Source organism: Microtus oregoni, unplaced genomic scaffold, assembly GCF_018167655.1.
Source record: "Microtus oregoni isolate MIOR12 unplaced genomic scaffold, Mior012 000042F_ref0000377, whole genome shotgun sequence".
NCBI lineage: Eukaryota > Metazoa > Chordata > Mammalia > Rodentia > Cricetidae > Microtus > Microtus oregoni.
Window position 1 is genome coordinate 20,329,630 of NW_024543209.1, and position 17,653 is coordinate 20,347,282.

General features: G+C 42.7%; 1 protein-coding gene across 1 annotated transcript in view; it reads right to left on the reverse strand.

Annotated features, from left to right (window-relative positions):
• The window catches only part of Dcdc2 (doublecortin domain containing 2), a 165,127-nt gene that overhangs the window by 71,652 nt on the left and 75,822 nt on the right, over nt 1-17,653 (reverse strand). The window contains exon 8 of the mRNA XM_041632902.1: nt 16,929-17,088. Within this exon, the coding sequence (XP_041488836.1) occupies nt 16,929-17,088 (160 nt within the window). The remainder of the gene's footprint in view (nt 1-16,928; nt 17,089-17,653) is intronic.

A 17,653-nucleotide genomic window follows, 5' to 3' on the forward strand; every position in this document is an offset into this window, starting at 1 on the left:
GAGGCCATCCTGAGTGAGCTACATCATGAATTCCCAGCCAATCAGGGCCATAGAAAAAAAAACCCTGTCTTAAAATTAAAAAATAAAAAGGAAAAAGAAATAATTACAGAAAATCTCTATTGTCCGATAAACAAACCTCCAAACAACCTTTCCCTTCCCTGCTCATATTAAATTAAATTACTATTCTAATTTGGAGGCTTAATTAACATTTAACTACTCTTGGTTTAAAATGCATTTGAGATTTAAATACTGAAATTAGACCCATTTCTTTTTTTTCTCTCTCCAAATTATAGGCCCAGGACTTCTTCACTCAGATAAACCCCAGTCCCCAGTCAGCAGCCACAGTCTTCTCTGTGCTTCCAGGGCATTGCAGGGCCACACCCACCTTTTCCTACAAGTACAACTCAGGTATAAGCTTCATTAGAAAACCGTGGGATTTTACACACACAAGTTTATGCCTCTTCCCTGAGAAGCATCTTCATGGTGTTGACCATAAGCTATTAAAAATTAACTGACCAAAAAACACCTGGTGTGCATGAAATGAATGCTTACAGTTATTTTTCATTTTCAAAAATCACAATAGAATAAGTAATGAGGGCAGAGTCCTCATGCTGAAGCCTCCCTTTCTTCAACTCCATTTCCAATCTTCATGGCTCTGCTGTTGGGTCAGATACGAAGGGCAACTGTGTACTGGAAGTAAGGAGGAACAAAGCCAGGAAAAGCGATTTGGTTTGATGTGACCCCCACAGACATATATATGTATTTGAAAATGTTGTCACCAGCTGGTGGCTCTGTTTTGAATAGCTGTGGAACCTTCAAAGAGCGGCACCTTGATGCCAAAAACCTGACCCCACTTCCTATCTGCCCTTCTTCTGGGTTACGGATGTGATGTGACCAGCCGCTTCACACTCCTGCTGTCAAGTCCTCCCTGTCATGATAAACTGATTCCTTCTTAAGCCATGAGTCACAATAAGCCCTTACTTTTATAAATCATTTTTGCCCTGTGTTCTATTTCAGCAATGAAGTAGTCAGATGGGTACCTGCCCAGGGAAACTCAAGTTAATGGCTAGTACTGGTTCAAACAGACTTCTGTGTTCCTGTGTCAGTCCTAGCTAACCACATCTCCTCTCATAGATAGTGCGCTTTTCTCAACCCTCTCTCCATCTTGCAAAAGTGTTTTCTTACTCATCTTAGTGCAGTTCCATTATTATAAAAATACTAAGTAGCAATAATTGTGCTTCTAATTATAACCTCAGGGTGAACCTGGCAATAAAATCTAAAAGGAATTTGTTTATTCTCCTAAGTTTTAAAAATTAAGCAGGCAGCATCCCTCTACCTTGCTAAAGAAATGCTTTTATCCCTTCTGTCTCAAATTTTCAAAAACAAAACTTCCTGAGTGACAAACTCACTCATCTGAAAGTTATAGAGCGACATGCTAATGAGGTAGAAAACTCTGTTGTAGCTAGCAAACCCTGAGAAACTAAAACTGCAATAAATCCCAGACATGCTGGGGTAAAGGGGCAAGATAAAGCACGTATGGAAGCCATTTGTCAGCAACTCTGCCCACTGCTCCTTTAAGGCTTCTGTCCTGGGAGGATGCTCTCCAGGACACCCTGAACAATGGCAGCCCTCAAGGCTTATTTCAAAGACAGACTGAATTATCAAGAACTGTGGGACCAGCAAAGGATGAATGACACAATTCTTTTATGTAAGAAAAATTTTATCATTCTTTTTAGTCTCTAATGTCATTTTGACATGGGTACAGTCTGTCTTGCCTATTGGGTCTTTCTGGTAGCATAACAGTTATGGAGGACAGTCACACGTTTTGAAACAACAAAATTTTTATCTCATATCCAAAAGAATAGTTTCTGGATCCACAGTGCCATCTCCTCACAACCGCTTTTTAAGACACTTTATACCAGTGTTCTCACTATTATTCTACAGTGCTTAGAAACTCCATGGAGTGCTCAGTCTCTATGCTGGCTTGAACACTGGATCATTTCTACACTTAATGCTATGCACACAAAGTGGCTGACATCATATGAGCGACCACATGCGGATAACCTCCCACACTGACAGTACACAAGGGATGGAAGCTGAAGAGCTCCTCTCTGCTCCCTCCTCCCCAACAACATAATCACATCTATGCGGTATTTATACACAATATGCACAGACTAATTTCAGCATGTGTAAGCTTTGTACACTATAACCATGTGGGAAACTGGAAGCATGAAGGTCCTGAAGGTCCTGTTTCACTTGATTTAATGCCTTGGGAAACAATAGTTGCCACTTATTAAATGTCACATAGCTTTTGGCTTACAGCAAGACGTCAAGCCTTTCTATATTTTAACCCTCAGCTCTGCAAAATGGAAATCATAATAACTGCCTACTTCTTGGTATGTTTCCATAAAACAAATGAGGCAGCATGGAGTATAAGGGCTACTTGAATCAGCATTGACGCTGTTCTCCTAAGACTCTCTTTCTCTCTCTCTCTCTCTCTCTCTCTCTCTCTCTCCCCCCCCCCCCACCCCCAAATCCACACTCACAGTCTCCGCAGATCCACACACAGCTCGTAGTACCACATGTGCCTTTAGCAGTCTGCCTCTCGTTGTGTGCATGTTCCCTGAAACCAACTCAACTGTTATCCAGGCCAAGCACTATGTGTCCCCATTTCAGTGTCCTGCTTCCTGCCTCACACAGAATTGCATGTTGTGTTCATCCTGTCATATCGAGGTTTATGTTGGACCATTAACCCCTTAAACTTCTCAGGATTCAGAAGGACTACTATAGCAGGCAAAAACTGGCTAAAGATATCTGAGGGTAAATAAATTAACTACATAAGTCTTTTTATTATGTCCCATTTATTCTTTCTGTGCTCTCTCTCATGAGCTCTTGGTGTTCCTGTTTTGATGTTCCTCACTGTTCTCCCCATTCCACAAGGTTTCCAGTTTATATACCCACACAGACACAGCTAACAATTCTCTGGAAAATAACAATGATATCAAGCATGCATTTCTTAGGGCTAACAGGATGGGTAAAGTAGACACTGGTTGTATTACTACTGCCTCAGTGGGGCGTGTTTGTGAAACTCCCCTGTAGATACCAGGAGGATTAGTATAGGGCTTTAAATCAGTGCAGAATTCTAAGAGTAAGTAGAAGAGGGTTTGTGTGTTGACTACATTTGTGTGGTTAGTTAGTTTGTATCAAAGTCTTGCTAGCTGAACTCAAGGGAGTGGAACCTCTTAGCCCTAGCGATAACATCTATGGTGGGTGGAACAAAGGGGAAACTAGGGTGGTGTAAAATCTAGAGCCTGGCATTTCCAGCTTCTCAAGCAGTGACTCTGTTCCCACTGACACCCGAGTGAGAAGTGTTTCCTTTCTCCAGGGCCTTTTCCAGAATTCAAGGCACCAAGTATACATTCTATATATCAAGATTATATGGCCAAATGAAAAGTCACCCAGAATAACAGTACATGCAAGAGTTATGCCCAATAATCAATACACTGCTGAGGTATCTGGAATGAAACCCACTATGGGGAGAGAGAGGCACCACGGCTTCACAAGGTTTGCAGAATAACAACAACTATTTAAAAGGCAGGCTCCCAAAGCCTGGCAAACTGGGTGCAGTCTAGTGATTTCGGCAGCTGTCCTCTCACTGCATATTGCCTGTGGTCATCAGCACTGGCAGCTCCGGATTCAACAAGCCTCCCTCTCCTGTCTACTTCACTGCCCAAGGCTTGCCTCCGTTGCCATCCCTTCCCTTGGCTACTTGTTTAGTCAGATCCTGGGTCTCCAGATCTCAAGGTAATTCCCCAGACCTAGAATCCATAAGATGTATCATGGACTATGTCTCAAAAAAAAAAAAAAAACAAAAACCAGAAAGACTGTTCTGTTCCTTCAAAACCTTCTGAAATTCACAGCTAAAAGCTCTCTCCTTGCTGTGAAGCCACCTGGTTAGACAAGCCACAGGACCATGCAGGGTTGGGCTAGGAATCTGTTCCCACAAAACATAATCTTTCCAGGCCTGGAAGAGTCATCCGAGCTCCCCAAGCCTCTGTCCCTTGGGGTACAGTTTCTGGATGATAATCTCTTTTTCGTTTGAGAAGTTGTGTGTGTGAACAATGCTACAGCTGGGCATCGACAAAACTATAATCCTGGTACACACTTTACCTCTCGAGCTGTGCTGCCCATGTCTCAGTATTTCCAGAATATGCCATGAAGGTGCAGACTTCTCCACCTGTGCTCATTCTCTTTCTTTGTCCCCTTTTCTCCCGTTACACCCTTCAGTGTCTGTGGTGTCATCTCCTGAAGGTCATGGTCCATAATAAGCATTCCTCCTAACATAGTAGAGGGGTTGACATCCTTTCCTACATGCCCCCTAGACAATGATGTTTTAATGTACATGCTCGAGAAGAGGTACATGCACAGACATATATGTGTGCTCACACACATGAAAACATAGGAGAAAGTGGAAAAAGAAAAGAGCAAGAATTTGCCACTGTGATGACAGCTGCGGTAGAGAAATGCATGAGAAAGCCAAGTATATTCCAGAAAAGGCTGAAGAATTTGAGGCCCCGAGTGCCACTGAAGACTGGGCACAGGACTAAGTACAGAAGGCCTATGTGAAAGACTGCTAAGGGGAGTCAGTCTTCAGATCTCTCCTCTGATTTGAAAGAGATCCCATCTGAACAACATCAGGCACAGCTGAAGGTTCCCGTGAGGCCCAACACTGAAGGCAGGAGCACTAGATAAAATTCTGTCAGCACAAGTAAAATCCCACAACTCCTCCCACATCGCTATAAGAAGGATACAGAATCATCCTGGCTTGGAGATAAGATTACCCATGTGACTAAAACGCTGCAGTTGCTTCCAGATTGCCAACTCCAACCAGCTAACAGTAGCCACTGAGACAGCAAACATTCGCACTCACCCATTAGTGCCTCACTCTGATGTGAGCTGAGGATCAGCAGGTGTTTGAGTAAAGCTTCTGTTTTAACTGAGGCTAACAGAAACATCACGCTTACACAAACACACACACACACACACACACACACACACACACACACACGGAAGCACGCACCGAACAAGGGGAATTCAGAGGATTTTAGTAATTCTGGGAACACAAGCAGACTTAAAAAAATATAAACTAATAAACTGAGCAAGGCTCATATGAAGTACAGTGGATCATGTTCTCCTCTTCCCGGCATCTTGGTCCTGTGGACTTCTACAAGGCAAACATGTCTGGAAGGCTGTGGTGTGGACCTGTTTCCGGGGACTGTAAGGAACGTCTCTAGAACCAAAGAGAGCATGCAGCTCTCCTTAAAACTGAACACATTTATGCCCAAGATGAAACTGAATTCTGGTCGGGCAAGAGATGTGCTTATGCATATAAAGCAAAAACAACACAGTGACTCCTGGAGGTAGACAGCACTAAACCACAGTGATCTGGGCAAAGGGACCCGGACACCATGGAAGCAGTGGCCTGGTTCATGCTGCATCCCAGTGCCACCTCTGCAAAGGCTGATGGACCCAGAAGACATGAAATGCTGTACCCTCGGGGATTTAAACTAATGAAAGTAAAAATATAAAACTGGGGGATAAAAGAATAGATATCATCTTCGTTTTACTTCTTTAATTATGAGAACACAAGCCCAGGCCGGGAAGGGAAAGCACAATAGTGAAAAGAGCAACAGAAGAGCTGGGAGACAAATCTGAAAACATGTCCTGGAAATTGAAGCAAAAAGACAAGAAATGGAAGAATAGGAGGGGAAGAGATAAAAATTAAGCAGCCCAAAAGATTTGCATCCCACTGGAAATTTCAGCAGAAAAAAAAATACACAACACCCAGTGGAGAGTAGAAGCTTATCAGTGCCATAAGAAACAACACGCATAAATAATACAGGAAAACACCTCAGCACTGAAAAACATGGGCCTCTGAGGTCATGACCTCTACCAAGTATCAGGAATAACTAATGAGATTCATACTGAACCACAGCATGTCATGGTGAAAAGTCAGATCATGCAGGTTAACAAAAATTTAATGAAAATATTTGATTAACAGGAATGCACAAAAAGACATTGTTTTTAAGAATACTTATTAAGAAAAGATTAAGCAGGGCATTGAGATGGGACCCACAATGGAAGGAGAGACCCTTCACAGATGCACAGATGCCTTTGTATGCATACACACACACACACACACACACACAGACAGAAAGAGAGAGACAGAGAGAAAGGCAGGCTCACAGGAAGTTTGCCTCTTAACTTCATATCCATTGTCTTCTTCAGGATGGGGAACATACATCTCTGCCATGAAACCCCACTGAATTTCTTCATCACCATTAAGGGAACACAAATTTAATGAGGCAGAGGACAAAATAAACAGCAGCCTAGTCTCTTGTTATAATTCTTCAATTTGTGCAGAACGTGAGGGCTGTCAAGTACGTAGTCTTTTTTACTTTATTTTTCCCTGTCATTAATAAGACTATTACTGGTCCCTGTGTGCACATGCCACTGTGAATTGATGAACTACATAATGATCCGTGGGACAGTAGAGCACAGCCCTGTGTCCTAAATGACAGCCTTGACAGCGAGCAGCACTGAGGAGTCCCGAGCAAGCCTTGTAACACTTCAGCACTTTAGCTTCTTTATCAATAAAATAGGATAATGGCAGCAATAACAGCATCTGCCTCATACAGAAACTTAGGGATTGATGAGATTGCACACCTGACATGCTCAGTGCAGCCCTAGAACATAATCACCAGCAAATGTTAAAATGCTAGTGCTGCCGATCAGAACTGCTTAAGAAGAGCTTCCACTGAAAACCCCCCACCTCACAACCTGAGGGTGCCCTGCTTCTTCCCCCGGTGGCCATCTGTAACAGGGACCCATATAGGGGAGAGTACAGATCATGAAGGAGGCTGAGGCAAGAGGATAATGAGTTTGAGGTCAGCTTACACTGCATGGTAAAAGCCTATCTCAAAAAGGCGGGGAGGAGGGAGAGGGATATGAGAAGGAGAGAGGGAAAGAAAGAGAACAAGAAAAAGAGTAAGAAAGGAAAGGAGAAAGGAAGAAAGAGAAACAAAAAGGGAGGGGAAAAGCAAGCAAGCGTGAAATATTTATATCATGAAGGCTCTGAGAGAAGATTGGAGAAGACAGCTTAGTAGGTGAGATTGCTCTGCTGCACAAACTTGAAGATCTTAGTTCTGAATCCCAGACGCCATATAAAAGGCCATGGGCACTCCTGTAACCCCAGCACCAACCAAGGAGGACTGCTGGGTCTTGTCAGCCAGCAGCCTAGCTCCAGGTTCAGGGAGAGACTTTGTCTCAACGAAATAAGGCAGAGGGTAATAGAACAAGACACTCAATGTTTTCCTCTGGGCTCTGCAAGTGTGTACACCAGAGTATACACACATATACACTTGCGTATGCACATGCATGCCAATGCATACCTGCAAAGAATGCAAGATCTTTCAGTAGAAAATGTGGCTTAAACTTTCACAATCCATTTCCCAAATTTACAGTTTTGAGCATTAAACTCTTATTGTTAGAAACATCTATCAAGTCTTTGAATGTCTGCTCCACAAACTCCACATTAGGAAAGGAGCGGGGTAAGAGCATCCTCTCAGCACAGTTCATCCATGCTAAGCAGTGGATTAGAGGTGATGTCAGTCAGTCACCAGCCAGAGGGGCTGCAGCCTCAGCACCTGTCCTCCAGATTTATGTGGAAGCACAGTGTGTCTTTATTGGAGCACCAATTTCCCTGGGAAAACAACTTCTCTGTGTGGCCTCCTTGCTGGTAAGCACAGTAGAGTATACACACATATGCTATGAGGACCCAGGTACAACTGAGCTATGGACTTACAAACTAAGGGCAAATGTCTCAATGTGAGCAGTGGTTATGATGGCATTTTAAAGGGAGTGAAATTGGACAGATTTTGAATTATTCAATTGTATAGAATAAAAATAAATGGAAAACCTCTAAATTTAGGATGCTCAGAAGTTCTTTGTAGATATTTTATCTTTTTCTTTCTCCCCTCTGTGGTAGCACACAGCATGCTGATCGCCAATAAAGGTTCTATCTTGGGCTGAAAACAACTAGGGCAGCAGAGAAGAACAAAAATAGAGTCAGACACAAAGTAGGCCAGAGTCTGCAGAGAAGTCCCAGCATACTGTGTGTTGTGGAAAATATCCCTACCCTGTCTTACAGTAGCAACTAGCCATGCTGGTTCTCCCGCCCATGATCATAAATGAACACTGGGCAGGAAGGTCTTGTTTGTTCTAAGAGTGCTGTTACTTTTTATATGAACAAGATAGACAATGGAGACCCAAGAAAGATTTCATACCAATAGAAAAAACTGTTAATATTTACATGGCAAAACACGTTTTGGCATTTATAAATGGTGGAAGGAATTTGACTACTGAAATGAAAAAGAGAATTTGATTCTACTTCACAAAAAAAAAAATCTCTTCTGCATAAAGACAGAATCATGACCATTGGAAGCAAAGGTATAAATCAGAGCAATTGATACAAAGGACAGAAAATGCAGCTACCCTGAGGTTTTGCTCAGCATGTGGTACCCAGCAGGCACTCACAGATGCTTACAAGTAAAGTAGCTCCTAGAAAGGGGGCGGGGCTACCGAGGGCCTCCCAAGTCTAAAGCCATAGAGAAGGGTTTGCATCCCGAGTATGAGCTTTAGGGTGTTCAAGTAACAACTTAATGAATAAATAAGGAAAACTTGGGGTGGTAGCTCAGGCCTGTGATAACAGCACTTGAACCACTGAGCCAAGAGGATTTCTACAAGTTAGATGCAAGCCTTGGTTATATGAAAAGTTCTAGACTAGAGTGGGCTACACAATACTCTATCCTAATAAATAAATATTAAAAAATACTAAAAACAAACAACTCAAAACAAGTAAGTAAGTCTGGTCTGGTTATTTGATGCATAAACTGGAGGTCAGGCTCACAGAACCTTTTCCAGTGTTCTTTGGATGCCAAAGTGGGGGAAGAGATGCTGGAGTGAAGCATGAAGAAAATGAGAACTCTCCAGAATGTGAGCCCTGGAGGAAGACAGCATAACTGAAAAGTGTCTCTCACTCCTACCAGAGACCCACTACAGATATTCACACAGGAATGTCTGCCTCTGATCCTGTTGCTTGTTAGCCTGGGCATTTTCAGAACCGTTGGCTACTAACATGCCTTTGGACCCTGGATAAACTGCCTTTTCCTTCTGCTTTCCCAGGCCATTTCCACGCTAAGGGAATGTCTTTAAGTTACACTGAGAACTTGAAAACAAAGCTTATAAAACATCAGAACACTATCTAGCACTGACTTGTTGCCAAGCTTGAGCATCGTGGCTGTTGTGACTTGATCACAACATGAGCATTCATGCACACGATCTCAACAAACAGTTCCTTTACATCTTCCTCCACTGGATGCCTGTCTGCTTCCTTTATATGTGACAGATGAGACAGGAATCACTGGTCCCATGCTGATTTTATTTCACCCCATGCCTGAGAAAAGAAAAAGGGGCGTAAGGCAGGATGAATGGAAATCCCAGCTGCTCCTGCTGCACCCTTGTCCTTCCCTATGAAGTGCATGACCTAACAGCCTTTCATGACACCGGAAGAGCCAAGCCCAGTCTCTGCCTCAGATCCCAGGATGAAAAGTAGGCTGACCCAATTTTAGTTCTTTCTGAAACGTGGATGAATCTTGCTTCAGCTTTAGTATGCCTTACAAACTTCTCCCTTTATCTTAGTAAACTACAAAAGGCTCAGACCTGACTTTGAATACGGATGATGCTGTGGAATTGTTGGAGCCCCAGGCAGGACAAGAAAGAAAAAGTCTCTGTTTAGAGGCAATGGGCAACATCTGAGAAAAGTACAGTCGGCAAGTCAAACCCAGAACCCCAACACATGCCTTCTTCAGTGGAACATGATAAAGAAAGAACCTCAGTGTCCCCACCCTGAACTCCTACCCCTACATCTCCATCTATGGAAGCTTCCTGAGGCCCAAACCACAAGGCCCAGGCCTACAGCAACAATTTGACCCAGGGGCAATTCTTTATCCACACATAGTAAGGATAGGATAAGATCTTGGCTTTCTGGAATGGAGTTTCTACTTCATTTTCCACTAGAAACATCCTTGCTCTTATGGGCACCTCATATGTCACCTGTACAATAAAATGACTAAGGTGAATGATGTGTGACATTGAGGTTTGTAGGAAATATACATACCCAATATAATCTGAGTCCCAAAATATCTACTTAAAATGAACTCTTGAAATACAGTCTTCCAAAGGTTTGAAAATCCCTATATAGATTGGTGTTTAGCCCAATCATCATCAGAGAGGCTTCTTCTGGCAGCTAATGGGAGCAGATGCAAAGACCCACATCCAAACATTAGGCAGAGCTCAGGGAACCCTTCAGAAGGCAAGGATGAAGGATTGTAGGAGCCAGAGGGGTAAAGGACACCAGTAGAACTCAGCTCATATCAAGTAAGCAGGGCTCACAGGGGCAGCAGTCACAGTCTGCATGGTCTGCGCTAGGTCCTCTGCATCATGCTGTGGTTATTTAGCTTAGGGTTTTTGTGGGACTCCTAACAGTAGGAGTAGGGGTATCTCTGACTCTTTTGCCTCTTCTTGGGATTCTTTTCCTTCTACTGGGTTGCTTCATTCACCCTTGATATGAGAGTTTGTGCCTAGGCTCATTGCATTTTGTTATGCTGTGTCTAGTTGATATCACTGGAAGGCCTGCTCTCTTCTAAAGGAAATGGAAGAACAGTGGATCTGGAGGGGGTGAGGGTAGGCTCTAATGCCTACTCTTTGTGGTTCTAGAGTATAGTGGGTACCAGCTGATACATCCAGATTCAGGTGATTCTAGAGTATAGTGGGTACCAGCTGATACATCCAGATTCATGTGGTTCTAGAGTACAGTGGAGACCAGCTGATACATCCAGATTCATGTGATTCTAGAGTATAGTGGGTACCAGCTGATACATCCAGATTCATGTGATTCTAGAGTATAGTGGAGACCAGTTGACACATCCAGATTCATGTGATTCTAGAGTATAGTGGAGACCAGTTGACACATCCAGATTCATGTGATTCTAGAGTATAGTGGGTACCAGCTGATACGTCCAGATTCATGTGGTTCTAGAGTATAGTGGAGACCAGCTGACACATCCAGATTCATGGACTGAACAACAACTGCACTCTCGGACTTTCCGTTGGTAGACAGCCACTGTTGAACTAGCTGGATCACAGACTGAAAGCCATTCTAATGAAACACACACACACACACACTGGTGGGGGGATCTTCATTCTGTCAGTTCTGTTCCTCTAGAGAACACAGGCTAATAACTGCCACAAGTACCCACTGTCATCCATCCCTTCCCTGCCATGAGGACTGTGCCCTCAAACTTGTATACAAAATAAGCCCCTCTTTCCTTATGTTGCTTTTTATCAAGTGTTCTACATAAGAAACAAGAAAAATAACTAGGACCGGACAGGTGGCTTGGCAGTTGAGAGCACTGACTACTCATACATGGGACCAGGTTCAGTTCCTAGCATAAAAGGTGGCTCACAACTGCTCCTAACTCTAGTTCCAGATGATGGAGAACCTTTTTCCAACCTCCACTGGTACCACACACACCCAACATACATACATACACGTAGACAAAATATAAACTAGGAGGAATGAAGGAAGAAAGGCATAAAAAGGAAGGGTTGAAGAGAGAGAGAGAGTATTAACACACCATCCAGCTCCGGATTACACAATATTAACACTAAAAGAGTTTCTTGCAGAGGCCTCAGCTCAGCATCAGCTATGCCTCGGTGATTCTTTACACCACACACACACATGTAAGACAACAAGATAGGAAATGAACTTTCCTACAGAAATACAGAAGGCCAAGGTATGGATCACTGGTAGAGTGATGGCCTACCACATGCAAGACCTTGGGTTCTAGTCTCAGAATAATTAAAAAATAACGACTAATGTTATAAACCTTATTTATATTCATTCATCTTTCAATTTTTCAGTCTCTCACCATTAAAGTAAATATTAAAGTATATACTCTAAAACTAGTTTTGTTAATAGAAATTGAATTATACAATTAAGCATACAAAAAATTAGCAGCCCCTGACTGTGTAGAATATTATTGTACAATATGCTGATCCTATAAGGGGTGGAATCCCATCTTTTAAAAAACTGGTATTTAGCCAGGCAGTGGTGCCACTTGCCTTTAATTCCAGCACTAGGGAGGCAGAGGCAAGTGGATCTCTATAAGTTCAAGGTCAGCCTGGCCTACAGAGTGAGTTCCAAGATAGTCGGGGCTACACAGAGAACCTCTGTCTTGAACAAATTAGAAGGAGGAGGAGGAGAAGCAGCTAGTATTTAATAAAACAGACTTTGATACATACACCACAATACACACTGTATGTGACAGTGATCAAAAGAGGAACAGAAAACACAGATCTCCCATTCATCAGATGGGTAGAGTAGCAAGAGCTACCAGAAAACTTTATTACTTTAGCTTATGAAACAGAACCGGATCATCTTGGTGGCCTCCTATGTATATCCTTCTGACGCACAACATCCCTTTCAAGGTTAGGAGTCTAGAGAGCATGTTTTCCAGATATGCTTTAGTGTTTATCCCTAGAGTTTCTTGGGACAGAGAACCATTCAGGAGCCTAAGCTGCTTCACAACTTAACGAAAACACTCAGGTCCTGGTATATATGATGTGATTTTTGAGAATGGAGTGCTATAATGCTTCATGCTTGGAACAATGTAGGCAAACGTGTGCAGGCTGTAGTCGTTACAAAGCTCAAGAGCATGGCTGTTCAAGGGCAGCCACACAAGAGTATAACATTCGGGGATCCTCTATCGGTGCTGCACGTGCTCCCTTCGGGAGTCTAATGCACGGGAACGATAGAGCCAAAAGCTGCACTAGAACAATACTGGTTCCCATGTGCACGCACACGCATGTGCATGCACACATGTACGCACATACCAAAGAACCATGTATCCTTCCAAAGAAGACAACTTTTGCCTGATGTTTCACACCAGTACTTTGCTTTAAAAGCTTTTCAACATGTTATAAGTCATAGCAGTTCGGGCTCTTTGCAGTCTTTCTGATATTTCTAACTAAACGCCTATATTTTCAGTATTTTTAGTTATCTAATATTAATAATAGCAATGAATATAACTAGCCATCCAAAATGCCGTTTCTAAATGTTCGCCACCATGTTTTTGTTCACAGTGGCGAGGGTGTCTCATTATCTCCTCTAAAACATCTCTCCAGGCACCCAACACGAAAGAAAGGGGAGCAAGCTGTGCCCTGTGCCCACGGCAGCTGATCTCATAGACAGCACTGGAAACGCACTGCAGACCCACCTTCATCAATCACTCACCAATCTTACTTTGCATCTTGGCTACAAAAGAAAATGGGATTTGTTTCCCTGAAGAAATATGTCACTGCTCTGCCTGAATTATTAAGCTTTACTGTTACAGAGAGAAACAAGAGTCAAGGAAAAAGAAAGGGAAAATAAAAATAGAGCTAGGTCGCCATCTACAGTCAAAAGGCAGCATTGCTGGGTCGAGGAGCATTTACTTCACAGCTGAATATCAGTAAATATCACAATCTTTTAAAGCAAAACAGGTGACTAAAATGATAATTATTTATAAATATTATAATAACAATAGTTTACAGCTAAAGAACATTGGAGTATTTGTTTACATTTTAACATCTACTAGAAAATGATCTTAATTATTCCCTAACACTAAAATTGAAGACTGAAACACAACTGCACAGCTCTCCTCACTTCACAGATGTTTTAGCAGGGAAGACGAGGGCTCCATCTCCAAAAGCACTGCTCGTGCATTTTTACTCATTACCCGAGTCCCCGCCTCCGACACATTCCTTTCACTCATGATCTCTATTCCCTTTGCTTGAACCCTCTAGAGACCTGAGCATCAAGGAGCTCACACTTGGTTCCAATTACTAAAATAGATGGCATTAAAGTAAAAAGCTGCTTTGATTATAAATGAATACAAAGGTTGGGTTAGGGGAGAGACACATGCGACATTACAAGGACATCTTGGGGGAGGCCTTTAAGAAGTTGCTTGGGTTTCAATCATACAGATATGGATTGATTACTTAAATTTCCTAAGTGGCAGCATCAGCTATAGAACTGCACCTTTTCTTTCATTTTTCATGGAAAACATTTTTGAAAGTCAATGTTTATTTGGGGGTCAGATGCTTTTCCTATCAAAGAAAAATATATGCAAATTCTTCATCTCTGCTCTTCTACATCTTCTAAATGAGCAGCATAGTCCTTGAGTGCTTGGGAAAAATTAGTCCTAAGACCTTCCTTTGACAGGGTCTCCATTTACAGGGAATAATGAGCTAGGGCTGTTTAAGAACCTGTGGCCTTCAAAGTACAAAGCTAGGTTGGAAATACCCACTTAGGATGGGAGGTTACCTAAGCAACTGCACATCTGTCAAGGCCAGGCATTGGCCACTGAAGGGGTCCACCTTTCTGATCACATCTTAAAAACTACTTGTTTCAGTATTAAACACTGTAGACGTATTATTGAAGAAGCTTTGTGAATTTCCACAGAAGCCAAGATGCTGATTATTCAACTCACCAACACAGTCTGCTACCCAAAGAAAGGAATGCTAATCCATTCCTGTGTTCTCCAGCTTGTGCAGGGACCACAAGTAAGCCCAAAGACTTAAAATACACATGCTGTAAGTAGACATGGGACTTCTGTGCACTAATAAGAACCTTAAAAACAAAAAGCAAATAGCATCTCCTCCCTTAACTAGATAATTTATTAAAAGCTTTAAATGGGTCCAGCTTCTTAGTGGGGTTTAAAGTATTACAGAGACCCAGTCATCTTTAATTTCCACCATTTATTCGATCAACATGTATTAAATGCCTTGATTCTATTAGACAGAGAATAGTGGTGAGAATTTTTAAAAAGGAGCTAGATATAGTAATTCATGCCAGCACTCAAAAAGTTAAGGCAGAAAGACTGCCATGAGTTTGAGACCAGCCTGGGCTAACATAGTGAGTTCCCAGTCAACCTGAGGTAGACTGAAGCCTTGTCTCAACAAAACAAGAGTAGCAACCACAGCCTATACATAGTTTTAGATTTCAGATACAGTATCTCTTTATCAAAATAAGGCCTCTTTAGTTTTAGCTTTCAAAAATGGCCTGTTTTTTCACAGGTAACTTTTTTTTCTGTCCTTCCTGCTATACAATAGGTACCCAACAACACCTGCCAGCTATACTTCATCCTGACCTCCTCGGTGCCTGTCTCTTGACAGGATATAACAGGCTATGGGCATGCAAAGTAGTTTGAAAAAATCACAACATGAGTTCACAATTCAGAGGAAGACAGAAGGGGCAGTGAGACTGGAAGGAGGGTGTGGACCTCCTATGATCAACAGCACCAGAAGGATGAGAACCGAGCAAGCCTAACAGCGTGCTAATATCCACCAGCGAGATCCTGGGAGATAGGAACCCTCCTCTCCTCTGGGGAACCAGGCATGCATTTACCCAGTGCTTCTCCCTGCTGTAGCCCTGGGAAGTGCACCTAGGGTCTCATGCACATCAGATGAGTGCTGTACTGCTGAGCTAAGTCCTCAGCCCTTCTTGTGCTTCAGGAAGCATGGGCTCACTGAACTCTCCAGCCCAGCCTTAACTTTGAGATCCTACAGCCTCAGCTACCAGGCCATCTGAGCATTTAGCCTGTCCTTTCAACCTTCAACCACTTGTCTTTCTCTTGACTTTTTTGCATCTGTGTGGCATCCTCTAAACCCTCCCAGGAGCTCCTGCTGCCCTGCAGCTGTAAGTACTACATGATTCCTCGTGTGGGATGGATTTCCCATGTGGGCCGGATTCTAGTGATGACTCAAACGTTCTATCACCAGTCTTCACCCCGAGCATCTTGCACTAGTTTTATAAGGATGGACCTTAAGTAGAGGAGGCGATGCACTTCCTGTTTCCAGCCAGCTGCTGCTGTCTGACCCGAGTGTCTCTCTCCATTTTATGAGCCCATCCATTTGAGAATACACTTGAATGACAGCAGATATAGCCCAGCTCTACATTGTGTGAAAGTTCACTATTTCATTGCACCTGTCCTGACCTCGGGACACCTCTATCTCACACTAATGGATTTTCAGACCAGTACAAATTGTTTTGCTTTGGTTTTTGCTTGTTTTTTTGAGAACCAGAGGGCCTCAAACTCATTACATGGCAGAGACAGGCCTTAACCTCCTAAGTGATCCTCCTGTCACTACAGGCATGAATTACCATGGCTGGCGCAAATTAGAAATTTTTAAAGTTATCTTATAGCTTTTGGTAAAGTTTATGTGTGACCAGTATTCACTTGGATATTGAACATCTTTTCAAGAAAGGTGAGTTGTGAATACAGGCAAATCATGAGTGTATACCCTCAACCCACAGAGACAGTCACCAGCACTTAGAGTATAATGCCAAGCAAGCACTCTCAGAAGGTGCACAAGATGGCAATGCTCCCTTTTGTCCTAATAAGACTGCCTTAAACAACTATCTGATCTCAAAGCTTAATAGAAGCCGGATGTGAGAAATAACTGCTTCTCATCCGATGAAAGTCTTCTTTGAACAAACTCACATACGGCAAGACAAAAAGGAATATCCCCTGTAAGCCTGGAGAAATGAACATTATCGAGTTAAGAATAAAAATTGAGGAGCTGAAGAGATGGCTCCGTGGTTAGGAGCACTTACTACATTTCCACTCTGTTCCCAGCATCTGCAGGCACCTACACACACACACACACACACACAATTGAAAATAAATTTTTTTTAGAATTCAAAAGAATTAAAATGGATCCACAGTCTTAAAAAATAATATGAGCAAAACAAGAAACAAACTAACCATTGTTTAGCACTGCTTGCTGGGAATCCTTCGACTTCACTTTTTGTTTCACATTTGTGGGTTTTTCTGAATTTGAATCTTTCTTCCCTTTCCTCTTCAGAGGCTGAGGAGATGAATTATCACTGGAGCCGATGGTCGACTTAGATTGGCGATAATTTCCCTAAATGACAGAAGATTAGATCCTTACTATTGGCTAGTGAACTCTCAATGTATTTCCAGTACATACATATGGTTAACCAGTGATCCTAGAGAGAGTCCCGCATTAATTTCCAACTGCTGGCCGTGGTGCCACACTAGCTGGAAACACTTCTTCCCAGAGGCACGAAGAAGTGCCATCTGGCAGAGGATGAAGACTAAAAATGATCACTCACGACTGGCAGATGCCATAAAAGCATTTCCCTTAGGGTTGGTGATGGAGCTCAAAGGCACAGGGCTTGCCTAGCACTTGGTGAGGCCGAGATTCTATCACCATGGTACACACAGAGAAACAGAAACAAAAGCCCTTCCTTGGCTGGGGAGACAGATGGCTCAGTTGGTAAAGTGCTTGGCCACAAAAGCAGGAGGACCAGAGTTAAGATCACTAGATCTAGGCAGCCTATTGAAACTGGTGAGGTTTCCAGCACTGCCAAAAAAAAAAAAAAAAAAAAAAAAGCCCAAACAGGTGAAAGGTTCCCCAAGAAACAAAGTCAGTGTTTGACCTCCACCTACATGCGTGAGCACACAAT